Raw genomic sequence first — 24,265 nt, forward strand, 5'->3', positions numbered from 1 at the left:
CGACGTCGTTTTGGTCAAACATTTTCAAAAAAAAGGAAGGTTCAGAGATCTGGAACAAGCCTAACTTTTGGACAAAAAAAAAAAGGAACTTTAAGTAAAAGTGGAACAGTGCCTAACTCATTTAGGGTTTGGCTTTGGAATGTTAGCAAGAATAATTGCACGATAGTGCAGAATTGGACTTGCTTACAAGTTTAAGTGTGCGAGTGCAATTGCTACTTAGGTTAAAATTATTACCATTGTGCAAGGCATTAGTCCTAGATTGAAATCGTTGTTTTAAAACTTAAACATGGTGGTTTAAGACAGGAGGACAAGAAACATATCCAGAGTTAGATGATTGTATTGTTTCACTCATAAATAGAGCACATGAAAATGAATTCTTTTGGAGTTGTAGACGCATGCTTCTCAGGACAAAGAACAGATAAAGAGCTTGCAGGAGAGGAAGGAGGGGTTTAATATGACTACTGCTCTTTATGACTACTGCAAGCTTTAATGATGTTATGCTCCTTCAACGTCTGTAAATAAACAACGCTCTATGTGGTCTGTATGTAAATCATCTAAGGGCATCCACAATGTAATAATCAAAATCAAAAGATTGTTAAAGTTAGCAATGTGTGCTTAAAAAAATGTTCACATTGTAATAATCAAAGTTAGCAACCTCCTAACCAATAATCAAATTTGGGCATTTGAATAATCAAAAGTAACAATATGGTACTTCACATTGCTAACTTTAGTAACCCTTTAAATGAATAATCAAAAGCTGACATAACAAGTTTTGATTATTTACTTTTGATTATTACATTGCGGATGCTCTAATGCTTTTGCTACTTTAATCAATCTATGTAATATATCTTCCTAGCTATTTTCACTCTTCTATTGCTTCTGGCTCTAAAATTACAAACAAGACATATCTAGCCTATATTAAAATTTGTTTCCTTCAACGGGCATGCATTCGTGCTGTGCACGAAGGTGAACCTACTTAACATAAAACAAGAAACGAAGTGCATTTATCAAAAAAGATAGTGTGAAAATCATTTTCCAACAAAAAAGAAAAATAATTTTCACACCCCCTTTTTACAATCCACTATTTTTTTTTAAAAATCTCAATCAATGTGAATTTACAATATTGTCATTAAATGTGTAAAAAAGTGAATTGAAAAATAGGCAGAATAGTAAATTCACATGGATAATAACAAAACAAGAGTGTGGATTATAAAACAGACAGTGCTATTCACACAGATGAATAATGCACATATCGAGATCTGAAGTCCACTACGGGTCCCATATTGTCAAAAATCAATTCAATCTGATACCTATAAGTATTCGATCTAATCATTAATTGAACGAAAAGTTAGATGATTAGATCGAATACTTATAGGTATCAGATTGAGCTAATTTTTGGCGGGAGCCATTAAAAAGATGTTTTAAATCTAACGAATGATTTAGATCATTTGTGTGGAACCGTAGTCAATCAGTGCATTATTCATCTATATGCAGGGATCATTTTTTGATTATAAAAAGGTGTGTGTAAAAATCACTTCCGAACAATATATATCATAAAAATTGAAAAAGAAGGCCAACAACATGACGGCTGCCATACACGCTCACCTCACTGCTAAAAGTAGCTGCTAGTAAAACCCTAAATACAAATACGTCTCGTCATCTCTTTCCCATCACAACACAACAACATATATAACCCTCCGACTCCCCATACCCCGTTGCAGCTCTCAGCTCTCTCTCGGGAGCTTTCCGTTTGAGCCCCCATTCCATTCATCTCACCCCCCATTATTCCCTCTCTCCCTCTCACTCTCTGCGATGGCGACGGATTCAGCTGTGGAATCGCTCGCGGCCGTTGCCGAGTCCGTTTCGACTCCCTCCACCAAGGCGCGTGTTCGGATCTTCCGCGACAAAATTCCGTCCATTCTCGATAATACGGGTAAGATACGGAGTAAATGTACGGTGCGGATAGCTCTGAGTTTGACTAGTCTTTTTTACTTGACTGCTTTGCTTGGCTTTGTTTGATAGTATTTCTGTAGTTGTCCGAACGACGTTGTAGAATAGGAAGTATGATAATGCGTTTGGTGTGTGATTCACTTTGAAGCATGGACACGGATATGGACACCGATACGGTGATACGAGAAAACCTAAAAAAATAAAATATGGATACGTCTGTGGAAATTATACATCTTTATGATTACATGCGTGCAGTGTTCCAAAAGTCGGCTGCCTAGGCCGACTAGTCCCCACTTAGTTGCTAGGCAGTGGTCCAACTAGTCGGCGCCTAGTCTCAGCCTAGGAGCTAGGCAGCCAACTAGTCGGCACATAGGTGCCCCTTTTCCGCCCGACTAGCACCTAACGAATTTTAGAACATTGCATGTGTGATTTATGAAGCTCCAGGTTTAGGGACGTGAATTGCAATGACTCGAAATGGACATCGTCATAGATGCATCCGGAAACTCTCTTGAATATTTAGCATGGATATCGTTGTTAAATAGACAATAAACTACTGGAAAACCAATCACAGCCATATAATGAGTGAGATATTGCGATAAAAACCAGCTCCTTGGATAAGATCTCGTTGAGGATTCCTTTCTTCCTTCTTCCATTCTCTTAGTCCCCTGCCTGGTATCTTTCGATATTTCTCTTTTTTAATAAAAAATAAGGTGAAAACGAAACAAGATCCGATTTCGATGTCACTTACGAAGGGAAATGACGTTTTTATTCGAATACCCGGGAAAACGGAACTTTTCTCATTTGGATCCCCCTCTTACGAAGGAAAATCAGTGATTGGGATTTTCCATGCTCTAAGCAACTCTGAAACTTGCCTATGCTTCTCTTCATGCTCCGGTGGACTCATGAGGCAATGTTTGATAAGATCTATGCAATATTGCAATGTTTTATATCCCTCATGGGAGGAAGTCCGTCAGTTCAGGTGGGGCAAGATCCCTAAACTCATCAACCAATTGTTGGACTCCCCTAGGTAATTTTGACTCTTGTTTGACCTTCTACATACTAAAAGACATTAAGACAGACAATTGTTCCACCTTCTTGTTTGGGATCTTTGCATTCCATTTTCTCTTGTTTGGTAGCTCTTATTTTTCTTCTTTGAGATTCATATGTTTGATAGATTCTATCATAGTTGGGAACACGCTTCTGTCTCGATGGAAGCAAAGTTACTAGGAGGTTTTGACTTGGGAGTGCAGGAATGAGGTTTTGAGTGAATTTGTCATCGCGATATGGGGATTAAGGACATGTCACATGTACGAAATGGCCTGCCCTTTTGACTGTGAAAGGTGTCGACAAAGTCTACGAAAGTCTCAAGCACCTGTGAGGTTAAAGTCAGCTTCACATATGCTTTTTGTCTCTAAGATAAGGAAATTGAAAGCTTACGTACGTAAGGAATACTGAATACTGAATACTGAATATGGCACATTGAAACGTGTGAGTCTCTAAAGAGGAAACAGGATGGAATTACAAGGTTGAATGCTGATCGCCGAAACAAAGATCCAAAAACAAGCTGATCGCAAATCAGCCTCAGGAATCAATTAGCAAATAGTGAATGTTGATCTTGATATGTGGGACTTATTTTGTCACACCTTGTGGAAGTCTGTATGGGTGTATATGATAAATGGTGTGGTCTACTACTTAGTAACTTGGGTTTAAGAATTTTGGACTGTGTTGTTCGGCTTCAACAAGTTACTAGGCCAACGGTATACATGGGGTTCTATAAGTGGTATCCGAGTAATTCGTGTACATGACCAATGGGCTTGAGAAAGTTTCGGCGGCGAGTTTGAGGTGAAGCACAAGGAAAGCCCATGTTAGGCTAATGGTGACTCTGGCCAATTGGGAAAAGTTTGGGTAAGGCAGTGGCGACTCTATTGCTCAACCTCTCGGGGACGCATGGATAACAATGTGAGGAATATGTAACACCCCATCCTACATTGGAAGTCTATATGGGTGATCTTGAGTATATGGTAAACCATGTGGGCTTCTGATAGTTACTGGAGATTAAGTATTTTGGCTCTTGTAGTAGCTTCTAACAAGTTACTATGCCAGTGGCCTTCACGAGGCGCTCTAAAAAATTATAAATTTCAGATGAATCGACGTGCCAAGGACAAATTGCTTAACATAACCATCGGTTTGATTTTGGATGTCAAATATTTTAATCCTTGGCATCTCACACTAGCTAACCTGGCCATCCAACCTCAAACTTTTCCATGCTACTTTGCTTAAGAAATGCCAAAATTCAGCAAACTTTCTTTGATTCTATAAATGCCATTTCTTCCTTGGTAGTCAAACACGGTGTTTTTGTAGACCGAGAGAAGCCTCTTTTCACAACTTGACAGGTTGACAGACAAAATGCCATATGCTTTGGTTGTTTCTCCATGTTGGCCTTTTGCGATGGATTTGTGCGATGGATTTGAGAGCTTTGAAAGTGGGCGGTTGTTTGTTGCATTTGGTTGCTGTTACTGGTTCTATAGCTTTCATGTACATTTGTGTTTGCTATAGAAGCTGATCAATTTCAGGCTGCCAAACAAAATGCCAAATATGGCTTATGCTTTGCCCGTTCCCACATTTTGGCCTTCCTTTTGCCATGCATTGGGGTGCTTTAATAGTTAGTGGTATCTAGTTTTTGAATTTGGCAAATGGTTTGGCCAAAGCAATGTAATTGCTCTTAGTGCTTCTATAGCTTTCAATGGGTACTAATTTGTTTGCACTTTGCTGTAGAAGCTGATCGATGTCATTTCATGTCTGTAACGACTAACTGAGTTGAAGGTTTACCACTCAATTTTGAAAAGCATCTTGTCCACTAATTTAATAACTCCTAGCCACCAAATCTGGTTATAGAAAAAAATGGAAACTTCTTGCCACCAACCTTCTTCCTAATCCATTTGTTGTGGAAAATGATTTAAATTGCACTGAAACTAGTTAATGCTCTTTTTCAGACACCCTAAATGATGAATGCCCTCCACAATTTGTCTTTTAAAGTTTGAAATCATAGACAACGCAATGTTCAAAGTACACTAAAGGACGAAATTTAGATTACATTCGTCGATTAGAGGAGTGTGAAAATCATTTTTGATATTTTTTCAAGATTTATTTACTTTAAACTGTTATTCTCGCACTTTTGCTCTCAGTTTCGTATAACGTTGTCATTTTTGACTTGCAGAGATGTCTGCTGAACTTGCATCAGTAGTGGTAGGGATAATTTTCAAAACATTGTATATTTATGACGATCGAGGATCAAGGAAAGCTGTTGATGATGTGATAACAAAAGCTTTGTGTGAGGTTACATTTATGAAAAGTTTTGCAGCAACCATTGTACAGTTCATGGAAAAGCAGTTGAAGTTCCAGTCTCATATAGGATGTTACAGACTTCTGAAGTGGTCATGTCTTCTATTAAGCAAGAGTCAGTTTGCCTCGGTATCGAAGAATGCAATGTGCAGAGTAGCTGCAGCGCAGGCATCTCTTCTTCATTTTGCTATGCAAGGATCTTTCCGTGAGCGAAGGGCTTGCAAGCAAGCTTTTTTTCATTTGTTCTCAGAGGTCTATTTCTTCAACTTTTCCTGAGATTTGATTGAATTATGCCAATGGGGTTTTAATCTTGAGTTTCTCCTGTATTCTATGTTTTTTGCTTTCAGTCGCCGGACATCTTCAAAACCTACATTGAAGAACTAAAGGACATGAGAATCCCATATAATGATAATCCAGAACTTTTGGGGCTTCTACTAGAATTTTCAAGTTCTGTTCCTTCTTTATTTGACCGGTGGAAGGTAGAAATGCTTTTCTTTTATCTGTTGCATTATAAAACATGTGTTGTGGGCTGTTGATGATCCTACTTGCTGGTGGAAAGTTCTAATTTCTGGCCGAGCCAAAAGGAAAATAAAAGAAAAGGAAACGAGAAAATAAATTGGTAAATATTTGGTTCTTCAATTTACTATTTCTATAAAAGGGGTGTTTGGATGACCCTGATTTTGTAAATTGAATTTCCAAAAAACAGGGCTAAGGATTGTCAATTGGGAAACTCCTCTTGAGGACTTTTGCAGTCCAAGTTTAGATAAGAGCTCATATGTGAAACATGGGCTCACAAGTTTTGAGGAAATATGTGTATAGTCAGCATCAGTTCGGTTCCTGGTTCAGTTACTAATCGAAATATTTGTTGGTCTAATTCTGATGCTCTGGTGTTTGCATGTCTCTGTGTGTCTGATCTGTCATATTTGGCTTATTGATTTCTTTGGGGTTCATTCTTGCCTTGACGGTAGTTTTGTTATCTTGAGGGTGAATGTAGATTAAACGACATAAATAAAATGCAATATGAAAGGTGACCGGATTAAAAGTTAAGCGGCAATGGAGATTTTAATGGGATGTTAGACATGTTCTCTAATAATCTTATTACTAAACACTAGCCACTAGGCAAGTGCTACATGGTTCAAACTTCAAATCATAACCAATATCGGATTTTACTTCCGAACACTGCTAAAATTCTGATACATAAGTGCTCATTTATAGTAAAACGGAGCTAATCTATCTTATAAGTGCTGCCAAACATGAAAATGGTATTATTCTCGATCTAGTCATGCAGAGGTTATATTCCAGTGTTTATATTTCACTTCCATCTGGTAGTATTTTGATTCACTGCTTTGTTTTCCACAGCCAACATTTCTTGATATATATGTTAAAGCAGTTCTAAATGCAAGGGAAAAACCAGCAAAGGGTCTCAGTGAAGCTTTGCTTCCATTGTTCACCCATTTGGCGCATGAAGATTTTAGAAGTATTGTGGTTCCATCATCTGTTAAAATGTTGAAACGCAACCCAGAGCTGGTGTTGGAATCTGTTGGGATTCTTTTGAAATCGGTCAAATTTGATCTGAGTAAGTATGCCACTGAAATTCTTTCAGTGGTATTACCACAGGCTCGCCATGCGGATGAAAGAAGAAGGCTTGAGGCCTTAGCTATAGTTGGTTGTTTGAGTGAGAAATCTAGTAATCCAGATGCTGTAGAAGCAATGTTTAGTGCTGTCAAATCTGTCATTGGAGGTTTGTGATTGCTTGTTTGGAAGTTGTTTTCATTGTAGCATCTGTCAGTTGATTGAACATTCCTTTATCTTGATTTGTGAGGTTGATGCCATTACTTCATTTTGGAACAATGTAGCATTGTGTTTCTGTTTTTTTTATTTTGTTGTTGTTAGAAAGTTATGTAATTAACGCTTGAATCTGAAACAGGCTCAGAAGGAAGACTTACATTTCCGTACCAGAGAGTAGGAATGATAAATGCTGTGCAAGAGCTATCCAGTGTCCCTGATGGGAAATATCTCAGCAGCCTGTCACAGTCAATTTGTAGCTTTCTTTTGTCCTGTTACAAGGATGATGGTATCTAGTTAAATGTGTTTATTTTCTTCTATTTGCTCTGCTTCTGCCATACCCCATTATTTTTACTCATAATCTGCATAAACTGGTTTCCGTTCTTGATGGTCCGATTTACAGGAAATGAGGAGGTTAAGCTTGCCAGTTTATCTGCTATGGCTTCATGGGGAGCAAGATGTCCAGATGCTATTAAGCCAGATGTAGTTTCTTTTATTGGTTCTGGTCTCAAGGAGAAGGAAACTTTGAGAAGGGGTCATCTTCGCTGTCTTCGGGTGATGTGCAAAAATGCGGATGCTGTTGTAAGGGTAAGGAAACTAATTATGTTTATTTTCCAGATTCCTGTCTGTGGAATTTTGGTTGTGGTGTACTCCAAAGTCTCCACTTAATTGAATGTCTGTACTGTATTCCTTCAGATATCGTCTTTGCTGGTGCCACTGACGCAACTAGTAAAAAGTGGTTTTACCAAAGCGGCACAGCGTTTGGATGGTATTTATGCATTGCTCTGCGTTGCTAAAATTGCTGTTATTGACATCAAAGCCGGTATTTTTCTAAGGGTTCATTTCATTTCAGAATATTGAAGTGTAAATTCTTGTGTTTTTTTGTACTATGCTTACTTGAGTCTCTCCTCTCTCACAGATGAGATTCTATTAAGGGAAAAGATTTGGTCATTGATAGCTCAAAGCGAACCTTCACTTGTACCAGTTACGATGGTAGGTATTTGTTAGTTCTCCTTGGTGTTCTGTGAGTTTTTTTTTGGAACCATTATTTAGTTTACATTTTGGGTATACATGTCAGAACAGTTTTGCAGGACTCTCTGATTGTGTATGTATATATGTTGCTATTTAGGTGTGTGTTATTATACATGTGTTTGCTTGTGTTGTTTTTGGCAATCTGAAGTGTGCTTTGCTTCTAAGTGTTATGTTTGACATTATGCATTCATTTTTGCGGTTGCGTGAAGTTATAAACAAACTAGCAAACACATCAGATATGATTTTTTCGCAAAAAGGTTTTGATTTTGAGCTAGATCTGGATGGCTCTACTTCAAGCTACATCTATTAGCTTTAATGCTACTCTTTTTATTTTATTTTATACCTTACCCAGCTTTTCTAGTCATTGTTATTGTTGGAATGGGTTTAGGATTCCAGGTGAGAGTAGGCGGTTGCTGTAGGGTGGGAAACTGCTTCGTTAGGAAAACCATGCCTTTGTGATGTTTCAGTGCCTATCCATCCTCCAAGTTCTATTGTTGTATTTTTTGCATATGCTTTGCCTGTGCTAGTTGTTTAATGCATTCTATTCTTTGCAGGCCTCAAAACTGTTGGTTGAGGACTGCTTGGCATGTCTTGATCTTCTTGAGGTGCTGCTGGTGGATCATCCACAGAGGTTTAAATTTACCATAGAGAAAATATGCAACTATATGTTCTTAACTACCAGTGATGGTTATTTTTTAGTTCACTCCAAAGTTGCAATTTTATTTTCAAACTTATCCCGAATGGTTTCTTTTCTTTTTGTCTCCAGAGTGTTGGAGTCTTTTTCTGTCAGGTTACTGTTACAGGTGATCAAGTGTTTTCTAGCATTTTCATCTATTATTTTCAGCGTGCATTTAAACTGATTACAGAACTCATGCAGTTTATCCTCTATTTACTATGCCATCCAAATTGGGACATCCGAAGAGTGGCATATAATTCTACCAAGAAGATTATTGTTGCTGCTCCACAATTATCTGAAGCAATTTTTCTTGAGTTTTCGTGTTATCTTTCTGCCGTTGGAGAAAAAGTTGTTCTTCTGAAAACAAGGTAGTATCTTGTTTATGACGAGTCTATCTATTCTTTTCTTTAGTGGCGACTATGCATGTAGTGAGCTTATGATTTGCTTTGTTTGATGGGTCATGATTTTATTGCTGATCAAAGAGTGAAAACATGAGATGCACAAATGTTATTGTGCTTCCTCTCAGAATTTTCGTGACCCTTTTCTTTGCTTTGCTGTTTTGTTTCCCGTGGGTTGATTCTTATAGTTGATCTGCAGTGACGCAGAAAGCACATTGGACGCTCATGTTCCCTTAGTTCCATCCGTGGAGGTTTTGGTGAAGGCTTTAGTTGTTTTGTCCTCTGCAGTATTGACTGCTAGTCCCAGTGCATTTGTGCAACTTATATCCTGTGCGCATCATCCATGCTTAGTTGGCACGGCAAAAAGAAATGCAGTGTGGAGGGTAACATCCTTTTTACTATAACTGTGATAGTATACTGAAGGAACATAACAATTAAAAGAACTCTTAACGTAGTTGGTGTTATTTAGTTGCATTATCTTCTCTTAATGTGATTAGTCATTCTGACATGTTCTTAATTTTCTTGACCGTAAAATTGTATTTTATGCCCATGTTTTGTCTTTTATGTTATCAACATGACCTAGGTACACTTTCTGCTTCTTTAGAATTGTTGCCATGGACAAGTAGCCACCTCCCAACTACATGAGAACACTTTTTGCCAAATCGGTACTCACACTACCTCAAATCACGAGAATACACATCTCAATCGCCCCTGTTCATCCTTTGCCAGTAGCATCCTTCAGGAAAAAATATGGGTCCATTGAATCTGGGAAACCGTCGCTATTGGAACCTCAAACCTTAGTTGCAGGATGCTTCCTTCAATTTACCTCAGAACTGCGCTCGCGTGACAACCTCCTTGGAACCTTGCGTCCATCAAGAAAGAAGCGCATTCCCAACTATGATGGAACCTCTTAAGCATATGAATTAAGATTAGAACTACCAAGCAATAGAAAATGTGGAGAAATGTACAGATACTAGAATAACAGTTACTTGAGTGTAGTTTAGTTTTTAGTATCAACATCAGAGGCGACGCCACATTCAAAGCTGTGGGGTCGGCTGACCCACCAAACTGAACCCACTAAAATGAACCAACTAAGATGGAACCTCCTACTATTGCGTACAATATTGGCTTGGATGAAAAATGAACCCACCAAAATGTAGCATTGACCCCATCATGAGGTGCAAAACACCCAATAGTTTATCCCACTACTAAATTTGAGTCATCCATTGATTAAGCGTACCCTGTCTAGCCACTAATTCAGTTGGCTCTCCTGATTCAGTTGATGCAGAGTACCTATAAATAAGGATTTTCTAGTTTTTTTTTTTTCTTTTGGTTCAAAAAAATATGGGCACATTCTTGAAAAAAAAAGGCACTATGTGAAATTCATCATTTTAGCAGTCGTGTTAAATAGTTGTGCTTGGAAAAGTCGTAAGTAAAAGGAAACATTTTAACTTTTAATTTGTAAATAACCCCATACTTGTAAATTCCTGAAGTCGCCACTAATCAACATAAGTAAAGTTGGGGAAAACAAGATTTGCAATTGACTAAATTCTTAGTTGTGGCGATTGCCCGAATGAAGAGCTTTTATGGTTAGTAATTTATAAATCAGGTAGTACTATATTAATTAATTTATGATTTTATGAATTGTTCCTAAATGCTCCCATGTCATTTAGGAACTAAGCCTCAAACCCAGAAATAGACCCCATGACCTGTTATCACCCTAGCCATCTTATGACTCAGAGCTCTATCAAAGAAACAGCGATAGAGAAAGAGGGTCCCCTTTTCTCAGGGCCATAGAGGTTGCAGAAAATCCCCTTTCACAACCTCAGTACTATTGAAACAGGACAAAAGACAGACTTCACATCAATTGCTTCAAGACCCCCTAAACCTAATTTTTGTTCCGGAGAAGATCCCATCAAACATGGCTGTCAACTTCTGCATGGCTTTCTTAAACCACCCAACGACCATCCTCTTCAGTCTTGGTGCGAAGACTTTGGAGACATTCTTGAACACACCAGCAAACAAACTGATTGGTTCGAATTCTATTATGGCTGCAACACCCCCTTGTATGTATAACTGCAATGAAGGATGTATTAGAACTTGCTTCAAATGCCCATAATTGGATATAATGCGAAACTTTCATACCATTTGTAGGAGCTACATTCACTGTACTTTTGAAAGTTATTTAACTTTTTGCAAGATGTAGTTAGAGGAGGATAGAATCAACTATGAGCATGTTCCAAGCTGGGGTTACCGCAGGGAAATAATTGAATTTCCATGTACTTCAGGCTTCTAAGGACAGAACTGGAAACATCTTGTGTGCGATAGTCTAAATGTGATTTTCTTGAGTCCTTCCCTCTTTCTCTGGATATGGAGAGAAGCCTTCTACCAGAAAAGATAACCAGCTATTTTTTCCACTTTCCACTTTCCACTTTCAGTATTATGCTAGTCTTGACTCTTGATTGACTAAGAAAGTTAAAAAACACAATTGGGAATAAGAAAGTGGAAGCTTAAACATTGGCAGAGTACTCTAGGGTAATTAGCATATGATAGGCTCTGCTATCGATGAGTTTGTCATTTAGACAGGGTGATATCCTTGTCTGTATTATATCTTCATGATGATGCTTTAGTAGTACACAATACTGTATTATGTTCAGTTGTGTTGGTTGTATACTTCAGCTTTATCATTGTTTTTCTTAATGATTTTGCTAAGAGAACTGGGAGAAATATTGGACATGTGATTTTTAGCATTTGGTGTTTTAAGTTAGTGGGAGATATTTTTTCCTTCTCTCTTTTTGGCTGTTAACTGCTTTCTGTAGTCTTCACATGGAAGGCAAAGCAATTGCTTATAATTACCAGTATATTACTGATGGATCTACTTTGGCTATTATACCTCCTTCACAGAGGCTACAGAAGTGTTTGCAGAGAAATGGTTTTGATGTCATTGGGCTAATTAGTGCTGATGTGGGTAATATGTGCAAGGTATATTTTAAGTCTTATGCTGGCTTTTTGTAGGCATACCATCTTTGACATTCTTTGTGCTGCAAGTGTCAGGTGGTCTGCAATGTCTGTCAGTAACTGCAAGATCTCCAATTTTATTTTTTGAGTATGGTTTTTTTTGTTGTTGTTCTGATATAATCACCTGAAAGTATTGATGAGTACTAATCCTTTTAACAGGGCTTGCTAGGACCAACAGGGCTGATGAGTACTAATCCTTTTAACCAAGATGCAGCAATATATTCCTTGTCGACCTTGATGTCGATTACCCCCCGAGACACCTTTATAGAGTTTGAAAAGGTAAGTTTCATATGTTACTTTCAGCAAGTTTCTGTGAAGCAATATGCCTATAATATTTTTCTTGACTCTAATTCTCTTTATTTCTCTGCCAGCACTTACACAATCTTCCCGACCATTCTGCACATGACACTCTCTCTGAAAGTGACATTCAGGTTAGAACTTAGTGAACCTAATCTAGCGTATCTTTTATAATGTGTATTGCTGGGTTATGGAACGGCAAACCACTAGTATGTATTGGTTCTTCACATGTTAGCTGGCATAGCTGCCACTTTTAGTTACCACGTTAAGTATATGATATTGTTATATTTGTTGGGCAAAGGTATAATGCTACTTTCGGTTGGCAAAGTCTTGTTTTCAGTGTACGTATTGGTTACTGATTCTTATGAGGTCCTTTTTGAGAAATATTTCCATGTTTCTTGTTGCCTTGACTATCCAAGTTTTTGATCCTCTCTGTGTGTCATCTTAACAAGCTATCTTCAGTAAGAAAACAGGTTGTTTCCCCAATATGCAGTGACGGTTTCCAAGTTGTGAGGGTTTGGAGCTTTGTCGTTGAGATTCTAACTTAGTTAATGTGCTTTCTATCCTTGTTAGTTCTATGGTTCAACCAAGTTGATGGAATTGTAAAATTTCTTGTTTAAAGGTGTGATGGGACAGGGCATTTTTCATCTGTGAATGTCCATCGTCCTTATCATAGGTAGTAGTAAATGAAGGTATGGGATGTGGACATTTGATACGAGATATAGACCATACAATTTGAAGCTTGCAAATTTAAAATAATGATGCAAATTTATACTAATGATTGTGCTTATATAAAGCTATGCCTTAAGGTTTATTTTTGTTAATGTATGCATTCTCATGTAAGTGGTCTAAAAGATTCATGGTGCTTAATACTAGGTTTCGCTGTTGGTGTGCAATTTTGAAAAAATATACTAAATATGTTTGTAGGGTTTAGTTAGAGTTAATTTCAGATATCCTGACAAAGGATAACTTATTAAATTCCAACTTGGTGGTCCATAAATGATTGAAATTTTTAGAGTTCTTTTTTCTGTGGAATGATCAGTTGGTGCTGCAGATGATGTTTTCTAGTGTCTCTATAGGATTCTAGCTTAAGATTTTCATCTTGTTGAAACGTATGCTCCTCTTTCCATTGGCAAGTACATAAAATAGATCATCATCTCCTTGAAAGTTTCTAAGGTTAACCCATTCTACGTCTTATTTTTTTGGTTACTTAAGGCAATATCGATTCATTGTAAGTGGTAAGCTACATTGTACACAAGATACTAAATTTTCAGTTCAGTCTGGTCTTCCCACTGGAAGTGACCTATCGTCCACTGTATATTTTTCAAGCTCGTCAACATCTCTTTATACACTAATCATTGCACAATTGTGTAGGTTGTACTTGATGATCAATTTCTTAACCTATTATCTGCTCCTAGGTACTACTTTTTACAAGTTTTTAGCGTTGTCCTCAGCTCCTTTGCGATTCTCCAGTTCTTGCAGCATTGGTTACCGTATGATGTGCTTCATTGATTTGGTGTTACGACATCAATTAATGCTAAGAGTATACCGCTTAAAGTCGTGGACTCCATACGTGTAGAATGGACCAATGGTCAACTCTTTCAAGGGAACAATCAAGTGTGTTAAGGACTGAAATGAACTCAGCTTAATTTTTGAGGTGGAAAATATTAAACGAAGGAACAATCAAGATTTGTTGTGGCTGACGTGGTATGTGTGGAAAGTTCAAATGAAAAGGCGAACACTTGTAGGAAAAGTAGGATGTCTAAATAGTTGTTGCAAACTCAAATCTCTAATCTGCCTCACTAATGTAACTTGTTCAAATGGCAGATTGATACTGAGGCTCATTTCATCCTTTCTGAGTGGTTTGACAGTGTCATCATTGATGTTTCTAGCAAGCATTTTGAAATAAGTCAAGAACATGCTTTAACAATGTTGCTTTCGAGGTTAATTAGCCGACAAAGCATCTCAGCATTAGCATTTAACTTCTACTTCTCGAGTTGAATGGAATTATGGCGTCAACCGGCCTTTGTTTTCTTCCTTAAATCTATCCACTGTTGAGTAGCCGATGGAGAGTTTCATTTGGTAGGATGGACATTAAAAATCTTCAAAATATGAAGTTCAAAAAGTTTGGACTACTATGTCATTTGAAAATAGGAGCATAGTGCGATCAGTCCGAGGCTTCTTTTAGTATTAGGGCTTATTATTGTGGTTGGGAGAAAGTAGGTTTGATAGCCGCATCTTCAGTCAAATAAATGGGAATTGTTCTGGTTCTAGCTCGGCTGCTTCCACGGCACTGGACGATTGAGTCACCTACCCACCCTAACCCAGAAGCTGTATCAGCTGCTTCTTTTGGTTCTTTCTATCAAGGGAGACCCCGGCATCTTGGACACTGGGCAGTCTGATTCTACGGCAATTGCTCTTAAGACAACTCGCCTCTTCTAGTTTTTTTCAAGTAAGACCTTGTGGATTGAGAGAGATTTTGAATTAGTTTGTTTTGGAGTTTTTTTAAGGTAGAGAAAGGTCTGGTTTGATTATATTCTTCCTACCGCTTTTCATTTTCGGACTTTTTTTCTTTCTAAGATACGGTTGGGGTTGCCAATTCTGGTTGATTTTGGGATGTACACAGGACATTGTAGTACCCTTCTTGAATTGTTTTCTAATAAAGAGAGCATATATTAGCAGGGGGTTTGTTGCTTTGTTTTAGGTTCAACTTCATTCCAAATTAGCTACCCCGGGACAAAATGTTCCAAGTTTTTCTTCAACTTAGGTAGTAGTTATCTTGGGTATGAAAAACTTTTTCTGGTCATATATAGATAACTACAGTGGTTAATAAGTACTTCGAATAGTTATGTAGCACTGACATGCGACACGAGATAAACACGTCACCGACACTTTGACACAAATTTTATAAAATGGAGGACATGACACGCTGGATACATATTTGCATAATATATATCTCTATTCAATTATATGAATATGTAGCACATTTTGAGTTCATTGAATTTTGATGATGTTCTGGTTGTTTGATCCTTCTACTCCTGGGTAGAGCTGTAAAAGAGCTGAGCCAAGTTTATTTTGCAGTGTTTGAGTATGTTTCTTTTTTTGGTTTGAGGTTGTCCATGCTTAGCATGAGTCAAGATAACTTGGCGTAGCTTGTGCTCAGCTTGTTGAGATAAAATAATGATTGAGCTTGGCTCATGCTGGCTCGACGTGAATATGGCATTGTTGAAAAGCTCAATTGAACCATAGCACAAAGAAAACCTTTCTTGGTGGATTGAAAAAGCCCGCAGCTGCAGAAGTTGTTGGGTCATTCTTTTTGCTTTCTCCAATTATTCTTGTTCATTGGATCTATTAAATGCATTCCAAGATATGGGATGGCTATGTTAATGCGAAGATGTGACCATTTTAATAGACGGCATCATACGTTGTTTTCTGTGATATCCTTTTGTTCTCCCTTAACTACGGAAGAATTTAAGGAACATTACTCGTTCCATTCGTTATGAAGTTCTCTCACATCATACAAAGAGCAATGCTTGAGGCATCTCATTCGTTATACTCCTAAATCATTATAGTGGCATTGAATGTGTAGTGACTTGTCAGCATAATCCTTAAAGTAATGAATGGTTTCTTAAATGGTTCAAACAGAAACAAATGACAAATGTATCTATTAAACGAAATTGGATTCAAGCCCAACCAATTCAAGCTCACCTTAGACTGAGTTCGGGTTGTTTAATAGTTGAGCTTTATAGTAAACTCGAGCTCTACTGCTCTACTGACCAAATTAGTTTGAACGAGCTGAAAAGTGCTCAGCATCAAGACATTTGAACAATTGATAGGTCAAATTATCCTTCATTTTTAACTTACAATTGCCTATGGTGTTATGGATTTTCGATGCTTGGTTATTTATTGCCGGACAAGTTCTCACACCTGCATTTCTTCAGATTTTCCGTACACCTGAAGGGATGCTTTCTAGTGAGCAAGGTGTTTATGTTGCTGAGTCTGTTGCTTCTAAGAACACGAAACAAGCTAAAGGCCGGTTCCGGGTTTATGATGACCAAGAGGTTGTGGTAAATTTTGCTTGCCTCTTTTTGTTTGTTTTCGAATGATGTGTGGTGCAAAAATTAATTCTGAAAAACGTATTTTTTTTTTGTTTCTTTCCAGGATGAAGTGAGTTCTAATCATTCTGTAAAGCGAGAGCATGCTAGTGTTGGCAAAAAAGAAAGTGGAAAGTTAGCAAAGAAGGCTGGTAAATTTTCATTGCAGTCTTTATATGCTCAACCTGTATTTTTCTATTGCTTGGTATGCAGTAATGTTTCCTTTTGATGAACTAGACAAGGGAAAGACTGCAAAAGAAGAGGCACGTGAGATGCAGCTTAAAGATGAGGCATTGACACGTGAAAAAGTCTCAGTCATACAGAAGAATTTATCTTTGATGCTGAGAGCCCTAGGGGAGATGGCTATAGCTAATCCTATTTTCACGCACAGTCAACTTCCTTCTCTGGTCCGTGTTTCATGTTGTTTTGTCCAGTCTTATGAATTATCACAATCCATTTTCAGGTTCATATTAGACATCAAATGCACTTTCAAAATATGTTTGGATGTGTATTTAGTTGAGTGTTTTGATGTTTTTGTTTTGGTTTGAATTTCCCTAATTTTGAACTTAATTTTATTTTATTATCTTTGTAGTACATGTATATCATGGTTTTAAGGAGGGATTGTATCATTGTAGTATTTGGCTCATAAGTTGTACAAGTACCTGCATGATACAGTGACATTTTACCTGACATTGTTTTTCTTTGTCCTACATCTTGTCATTGTCAATATTTGTCCCTGCAAATATGTAATGAGGAGTATAGATATGTGTCCTTGTGCCCTTGATGAAGGAACAACAGAAAATTATGTCTCCTAAACAATAGCAAGGAACTTGTATTTGATAGCTGTCAGCTTGGGCAGCTTCAATCATATTTAGCAGCGCCAGGTCAGGCAAATTTAAATCTTAACAACTACTCTCATATTGAAGACAATCTTTCTCCTCTAACTCGTTAAGACATTAAACACTCTATAACACAAAATGTCACTACTGTGTAAACATTTGAGAGCCTGTTTGATTGAGTACACGACCTTGGATTGCTGCATATTCAGCTCCTATTGCAGCTGCTAATGCAATTTTCTTTATCTACCCATTACTCAAGGGACTTTTTTTGATGGGATGCCTCCTGGGAAGAAGTAGAAAAGCCCAAATTCAGTTGAACAGATTCAAACTTAAGAGGATCTTTCTGATTCTCAAAGAATGAGGGGCAGAGGGATTGATCGAGAAAGATCTCTTGTTTCTTCTTATAAGATCGTAATTGGATCCACACAGTTATTTTCTGGTTAATAATAGTATATTTTGGTTAGTAGTTGTCACAATATTGACTGCAGTTTTATGGTTACGTTTACTTTTCTCTTCTGTTATTCTTTTTATATTCTCATTCTAAGTTTTTTAACTTTCTTAGTGTCTATACCTTCATTTAAGCCATGACAAAGTAAAAAACAAGCTTGTTTGTTTATGTTATGTAAGATGCGATGAAGCTCAATGATTTGTTACTTTACTGAAAATTCTAGCTTTTCTTTATACTGCGTTTCAAATTTTGAATCTCTTCTTTTTTATATTCTTATATCAGGTAAGTTTTGTTACCCCTTTACTACGGTCGCCGATTGTGAGTGATGTGGCATATGAAACCATGGTGAAGCTTTCCAGTTGTACTGCTGCTCCTCTGTGTAATTGGGCCATTGACATTGCCACCGCTTTACGCCTTATCCTGACTGAAGAAGTTATTGTTTTATGGGATCTAGTTCCATCTATTAGCAATGGGGAGGCTAATGAGAGGCCATCTTTGGGTCTTTTTGAGCGAGTAGTTAATGGGCTATCCATTTCTTGCAAATCTGGACCTCTTCCTGTTGACTCATTTACTGTTATTTTCCCTGTAAGTTATCCTACTTAATCTGTCGAATATCATTTTGTTGACTTCAACTATGTCACTGATTTATCTTGTAACATGCTGTATTAGATAATGGAGAGGATACTGTTGTCTTCCAAGAAGACTGGACTTCATGATGATGTTCTTCGGATTCTATTTCTACATATGGATCCAGTTTTGCCCCTTCCTAGGCTTCGCATGCTATCAGTTACGTATAATTTTTATTTTGGCATATAATCTTCAGTAGGTTTTTTGTTTGTTGTTTTTTTTATTGAGTTTCAATTTTTGTTGCTATATCTCTGCCTTATATTCTACAGGTTCTTTATCATGTTCTTGGTTCTGTTCCTGCTTATCAAGCATCTATCGCGCCAGCATTAAATGAGTTGTGTTTGGGTCTACAGCCGAATGAAGTAGCATCTGTATGTGCTGTTTATGTAATTGTTTTTTCAAATGTTTGATTTTAAATCTCACTAGGTTTCCTTTTATGATTTCTGTAGGCTCTTTATGGAGTTTATGCCAAAGATGTTCACGTAAGAATGGCCTGCTTAAATGCTGTAAAATGCATACCAGCTGTTGCTAGCCGTTCTCTTCCTCAGAATGTTGAGGTTGCAACAAGCATTTGGATTGCTTTACATGATCCAGAAAAGGTGGAGCATGCTCATTGACATCTTACTTATATTGAACTTAATCTTCTTAATGTGATGAATATCTTGTCAATAGGAGTGAACTTATCCATGGTGGCTAGTATGTTGAATGTTATTTATTGTTAGTGTATTTTGTTTTCCTTGTTCTCTTTTTTACCTTGGTCTTGTCACTTTTCTCCATTCCTACAAATATGTCCTTCCTCACTTAGATCTGTTCACCCTGTCCATGCAGAGAACATGAAATATTATTTCCGATATGCTGAGTACCTTGCTATACATAGTTGTGTTGGTCGTAGCTTTAATTGTTTTCATGGCATTGGGTCTAAGTCTTCAAGTAATTTGAAAATTTGCCTTCTGGGTGGTTGATTTATATTTGCTTTTCTGTTCTTACCATTATGGGCTCTGTCATTTTCTTAATTAATTCAGAAAGGAAACATTAATATTTTCCGTTGCACGAATCAGGGGTTCAATTGGCCAATATGACAAATTAAAAAAAGTAGGCCTTGTAGAAGGTTTTTGGGAGGAGTTCATAGGGGACAAATGATAAAAATGAAAGGAAAAAGTGTCATCATGGTATCATGTTATATTGATATGGACTGCTATTCATCGAGCCTTGGACTTCGCTGGCTTCTTGTCAGCCTTATGTGTCTTTCAACATGTTTGTTTTGGAATGGATACCTGTTGACTAAAGGGGAATATGGTTGTGTTTTGAGGAGCTAGCATTCTTTGTGTGTACAATCAAATGGCATCTGTCGTACTTTTTTTTGCAACTGTATGACTTGATATGTTCTTGTTGTTTGGATTTCAAGTTCGTGTTGCACATATTTTTTGTTGTGTATTTGATTGGAATTCTAAAATCACTTGTGATGACTAGTCTAAGATATTTAAGCTTGACCTCATCAAATGGTAGTGGGTGGGCAATTTAATGAGTGGCCAATTGTAGTCTGAAATGGTGTTTTTTAGCTTCCAATATGCTTGAAAGAATACTTGAATTGGGAGCAGGTCTTGTTAGAAGTAGGCATATGTAAAATTGTTAGGGTCCAAGAGTTCTGTGGATAGTTGGTGGTGAGGGGGTTTGCGATGTGGCCCGTTGCATAATTTTGGTTGGCAACAAGATGGTGCTAGGCTTGTGAAGGTGGAAGGCTAGAGAGCGAGCATACTTGGGTCAAGATAAGAGGGCATGTGGCATGAAAATACTCGAAGGACTCCATGCTTGAACAGTAGTGTGTACAAGGAGGTATGAAGCACCTCTCCATGTTTTGTGGAGAGCTATGTAGCACTGATACGGACACGCGACACGACACCGACACTCAAGTTCTAAAAAACTGGAGGACACGACACACTGGGGACACATTTTCAAAATACTTGTGTTCAACTATATGAATAAAAAGGCTCTAAATTATATACGTAACACCATGTATACCGTCATATGTCACTCAAAAAAGAATGATTTTTGTAAGCTTTAACAAGAGTCACCGATAAAAGAAAAAAACAGCTTTAACAAGAGCTACTAATTCGTTTAACACCCCCGATGTGTATTGCGAGTGTCCCGAGAGTGTCTGGAGCGCTTGTTTAGATTGTCCCTGGAGTGTCCAAACAAAAAGCGTTGGAAAAGAATAGGACACTTCGCATTCGAGCGTTGGACTCACGTCCATAGAGTGTCAGGGTCTGACGCCGGTATGGGGCCTCCGACGAAGTGTCCGTGCTACATAGGTTGAGATGGTTAGTCTTTGTCAATTATCATCTTTTGGAGTTTAAAGGTTTTAACTCAACCCCTAGAACTGACTCCAAGGATGTTGTGGGAGGTTCATGACACCCCTTGACTGGGGCTCCATCCTTGAGTTATAACTCAACCCCAATAACTGACTCCAAGGATGTTGTGGGAGGTTCATGACACCCCTTGACTGGGGCTCCATCCTCGAGGTGGTCGGTAATTCGTTCCTCAACGTAGCTGCTGCCTCCGTACTGGAGCGATACTGTTATTTCTTTGATTCTAGCGCTGGAGCCGGAGATTAAACTTCTTCAGTTTTCGCTGGGTTAGAAGACTCCAGGGGTTTAACTTCTATATTCTAGAATGTGCTATTTACACATTGGATTGTACTTCAAGAGATTGAATCAGGCAAATACTCTCTTTTGCTTTTTGTTTGCTTTGTTTACTTGCATATTGATTCATATTTAGTGAACTTGATTTCCCCCCAAAATTACTCTGCCTTTGCGATTGGAGATATAAGAATGTCCTTCAGGTCCATCTCATTTACCTATCTGATGTTCCGTTATCCTGTACCCCTATGTTAGACCTTTAACTGCTCAGTATAACTTATTTCGTTTACCACGATAAGTTAAATTGGATATAGAGCCTGTTCTATTACTTGCTTATTCTCCAGTTTTGACCTTAAGGACAAAAATCCACTTCAGAATTCTGAAGCAATTCTTTCAAAATTGGTAACTTTTGATTTCCAACACCTTTTTATTTTGTACGAATCCTTGTTTCTGGATTGTTTTAGTGCTTTACCTTATTCGTCTAATGGTGCTGCTGCAATCTCCTCTGTGGTATCATTTGTTTAATTTTTCTCATCTTGCTTGCTATGTTATTCTTGCTTACATAAAATTGTCATTTATGGTTTTCCTGCCTGTATTGGTTCAGTCAGTTGCAGATGTGGCTGAGGATGTATGGGATCGCTATGGCTTTGACTTTGGGACAGACTATTCTGGGCTTTTCAAAGCACTTTCACATGTTAACTACAATGTTCGTTCGGCTGCTGCTGAGGCGTTGGCTGCTGCTTTGGATGAAAACCTGGATACTATACAGGTGGTGATAAATTCGACCTGCAAACTTGTAACAAGTTCCTGGTGTATGTTCTTTTTTTTCTGATAAGTAATAAAAGTTATTGAAAAGGCATCAAGGGGATGCCACCCATGCAGAAAATGAAGCAAGGAATGAGAAGGAAAAGGTCAAATAATAAAAAGCCTTATACACCCCTCTACACGCCAAAAATATCTAACATATCAAAGAATTGACTCAATAAAATTCCTGGTGTATGTTCTTCATGGATTAATTATATTATGCAGGAGTCCCTTTCAACTTTATTTTCATTGTACATCCGTGATGTTGGCTTCGGTGAGGACAACATTGATGCTGGTTGGATAGGTAGACAAGGAATTGCGTTAGCGTTACATTCGGCGGCAGATGTACTTAGAAACAAAGACCTGCCTGTTGTAATCACATTTCTGATATCACGAGCTCTGGTAAGATATGTATTGGTATTATGGTTGCATTTTCTTGGAAAATGTCATTTCCTTTTGCTTTGCTTTGCTTTACTTTGTTAGTGAATTAGAAATGTTTGGAGATGGGTTGGTAAACGACAAGTACTTGTTCTTGGTGTTGCTTTGGCACCGGATTTTGAATTGCAGTAAACCTGTGCTTTGCAAAAAATTAGGTTCTCGTATTTCCCTTACACTTAGAAGATGGTTTACGAGAAATTAATGCTGGTACCGACAACAATGCTGTGTCTTTAAAATGGAGCCCCAGCAAACATCTTACCCTATCCCAAACACAACACTCCATTTCCTTTTCCCTCCCGTTTTCTGACAGTATCTATCCTTTGATAAGTCAAAATTTTCCCGATGCAACTAGTGAAACAAACTTATGTTTGGATACATCACACAAGCAAGAAGCATTACCAGACGTTAAGGGGTTTGAAGTAGAATGATTGTATTGGGCCAAAGAAAGGAAAAGAGAGTACTTCATGAATTGATGACTTGTTATATCTAGGTAGCAACATACACTTACTGGTTTGATTTTTTACTTACATGAAGTTTGATTGGGATACAGCTATGTATTTTCAATTGTAATCAGTTTGTAGAAACTTGCGGAATGCAGGCTGATACTAATCTTGATGTTCGAGGAAGAATGATTAATGCTGGTATAACGATTATTGATAAGCATGGAAGAGACAATGTGGCTTTGTTATTTCCAATTTTTGAGAACTATTTAAACAAACAGGTTAGTATTATTTTACCTGACAAGCTTTCAGCTCAAATTAAGTTCAGCGTGTATTTTGTTTTTCTTTTTACTGTGGGAGTAGAAAGTTACCTTTGGGTATTAATATTGCCAGTAGAGGGGTTCAGTATTCTTATTTGACTTGTGTTCTTTGGTCAGGCATCTGACGAAGAAAGGTACGATTTGGTGCGTGAGGGTGTTGTTATCTTTACTGGAGCTTTGGCGAAGCATCTGGAAAAGGTTGAACTTATGATCCCTAATTTCTTTAAAAGGTAGTCTAGCATTTCCAGGACTATTCCTGTTAGCATTGATAAGTATTATTTTGGAACAGGATGATCCAAAAGTCCTCACCGTTGTTGAGAAATTGTTGGACGTGTTGAATACTCCATCTGAATCAGTTCAACGGGCAGTCTCAACTTGCTTATCTCCACTAATGCAGTCAAAGCAAGTACGTTTGAAGTGTTAACTATGAACGGATTCAGGATAGTGAATTGTTTTCTTGTTATCTTCCTATCTTTCAGTCTGTCCAAATAATTTGGATGCAGTTGAACTTGTCACCAGCTTTTGGGAACAAGTATCAGGATTTCTTCTGAGGAATTACTGAATTCTATGGGTTGCTGATCGTGTTCATAACATGTAGCTATCTTCTCTTAGTCACTAAGAAGAGCCGACAGACTGGAGGCTCACATATACGCATCCCAGACGTTTGGGACGCACATATGTCCCAGGCCCATGTGGATATGTCCCGGATACGCGTCGGTCAAACTTGATATGTGTTTGATCGTGTTCCAGTTTTATATTCTTAGGTTTTGCCAGGAACACGAATCTTTCCTCTCGTGCACAAGAGAGTGAGAGAGATGGCATCTTCTTAACTCATAATTGGTTGAGTCCTGATGCTTTTTCCGATCCCTAGATCACCAAAGAAGGAGAAACAAGTGAAAGCGCAAGCATTCCACTTCTTAGATACTCATTAATGTTGTGGTGATGTCAACTTTGGTGTACTTTTCCCCTTAGTGCTACCATCTATCGTGATTATCTCACTCCACCTAACCACTTCGGCCGATTTACGATAGATATGGCCAAACCACCTTAATCTATTAATTTTCATCTTATCTTCTACCAGTCCTAACCCTACCATTCAATGAATGTTTTTGTTTCTAATT

General features: G+C 37.9%; 1 protein-coding gene across 3 annotated transcripts in view; it reads left to right on the forward strand.

Moving 5' to 3' along the window:
* Positions 1 to 1,555: 1,555 nt before the first annotated feature.
* Positions 1,556 to 24,265, forward strand: part of LOC131327268 (protein ILITYHIA) — a 47,034-nt gene continuing 24,324 nt past the window's right edge. The window contains exons 1-27 of one of the 3 annotated variants that reach the window (XM_058360334.1): positions 1,556 to 1,933; positions 5,168 to 5,544; positions 5,640 to 5,771; positions 6,652 to 7,033; positions 7,220 to 7,366; positions 7,481 to 7,665; positions 7,774 to 7,900; positions 7,997 to 8,070; positions 8,664 to 8,740; positions 8,876 to 8,912; positions 8,987 to 9,153; positions 9,383 to 9,566; positions 12,088 to 12,165; positions 12,361 to 12,480; positions 12,573 to 12,632; positions 16,440 to 16,565; positions 16,660 to 16,744; positions 16,830 to 16,999; positions 18,162 to 18,464; positions 18,549 to 18,665; positions 18,776 to 18,877; positions 18,956 to 19,105; positions 21,747 to 21,911; positions 22,172 to 22,348; positions 22,983 to 23,105; positions 23,262 to 23,342; positions 23,434 to 23,550. In XM_058360334.1, the coding sequence (XP_058216317.1) occupies positions 1,813 to 1,933; positions 5,168 to 5,544; positions 5,640 to 5,771; positions 6,652 to 7,033; positions 7,220 to 7,366; positions 7,481 to 7,665; positions 7,774 to 7,900; positions 7,997 to 8,070; positions 8,664 to 8,740; positions 8,876 to 8,912; positions 8,987 to 9,153; positions 9,383 to 9,566; positions 12,088 to 12,165; positions 12,361 to 12,480; positions 12,573 to 12,632; positions 16,440 to 16,565; positions 16,660 to 16,744; positions 16,830 to 16,999; positions 18,162 to 18,464; positions 18,549 to 18,665; positions 18,776 to 18,877; positions 18,956 to 19,105; positions 21,747 to 21,911; positions 22,172 to 22,348; positions 22,983 to 23,105; positions 23,262 to 23,342; positions 23,434 to 23,550 (3,984 nt within the window). In that variant the 5' untranslated portion in view covers positions 1,556 to 1,812. The remainder of the gene's footprint in view (positions 1,934 to 5,167; positions 5,545 to 5,639; positions 5,772 to 6,651; positions 7,034 to 7,219; positions 7,367 to 7,480; positions 7,666 to 7,773; positions 7,901 to 7,996; positions 8,071 to 8,663; positions 8,741 to 8,875; positions 8,913 to 8,986; positions 9,154 to 9,382; positions 9,567 to 12,087; positions 12,166 to 12,360; positions 12,481 to 12,572; positions 12,633 to 16,439; positions 16,566 to 16,659; positions 16,745 to 16,829; positions 17,000 to 18,161; positions 18,465 to 18,548; positions 18,666 to 18,775; positions 18,878 to 18,955; positions 19,106 to 21,746; positions 21,912 to 22,171; positions 22,349 to 22,982; positions 23,106 to 23,261; positions 23,343 to 23,433; positions 23,551 to 24,265) is intronic. The other 2 variants (XM_058360335.1, XM_058360336.1) reach the window with 2 other exon arrangements.

Source organism: Rhododendron vialii, chromosome 5a (genome assembly GCF_030253575.1).
Source record: "Rhododendron vialii isolate Sample 1 chromosome 5a, ASM3025357v1".
Lineage (NCBI taxonomy): Eukaryota > Viridiplantae > Streptophyta > Magnoliopsida > Ericales > Ericaceae > Rhododendron > Rhododendron vialii.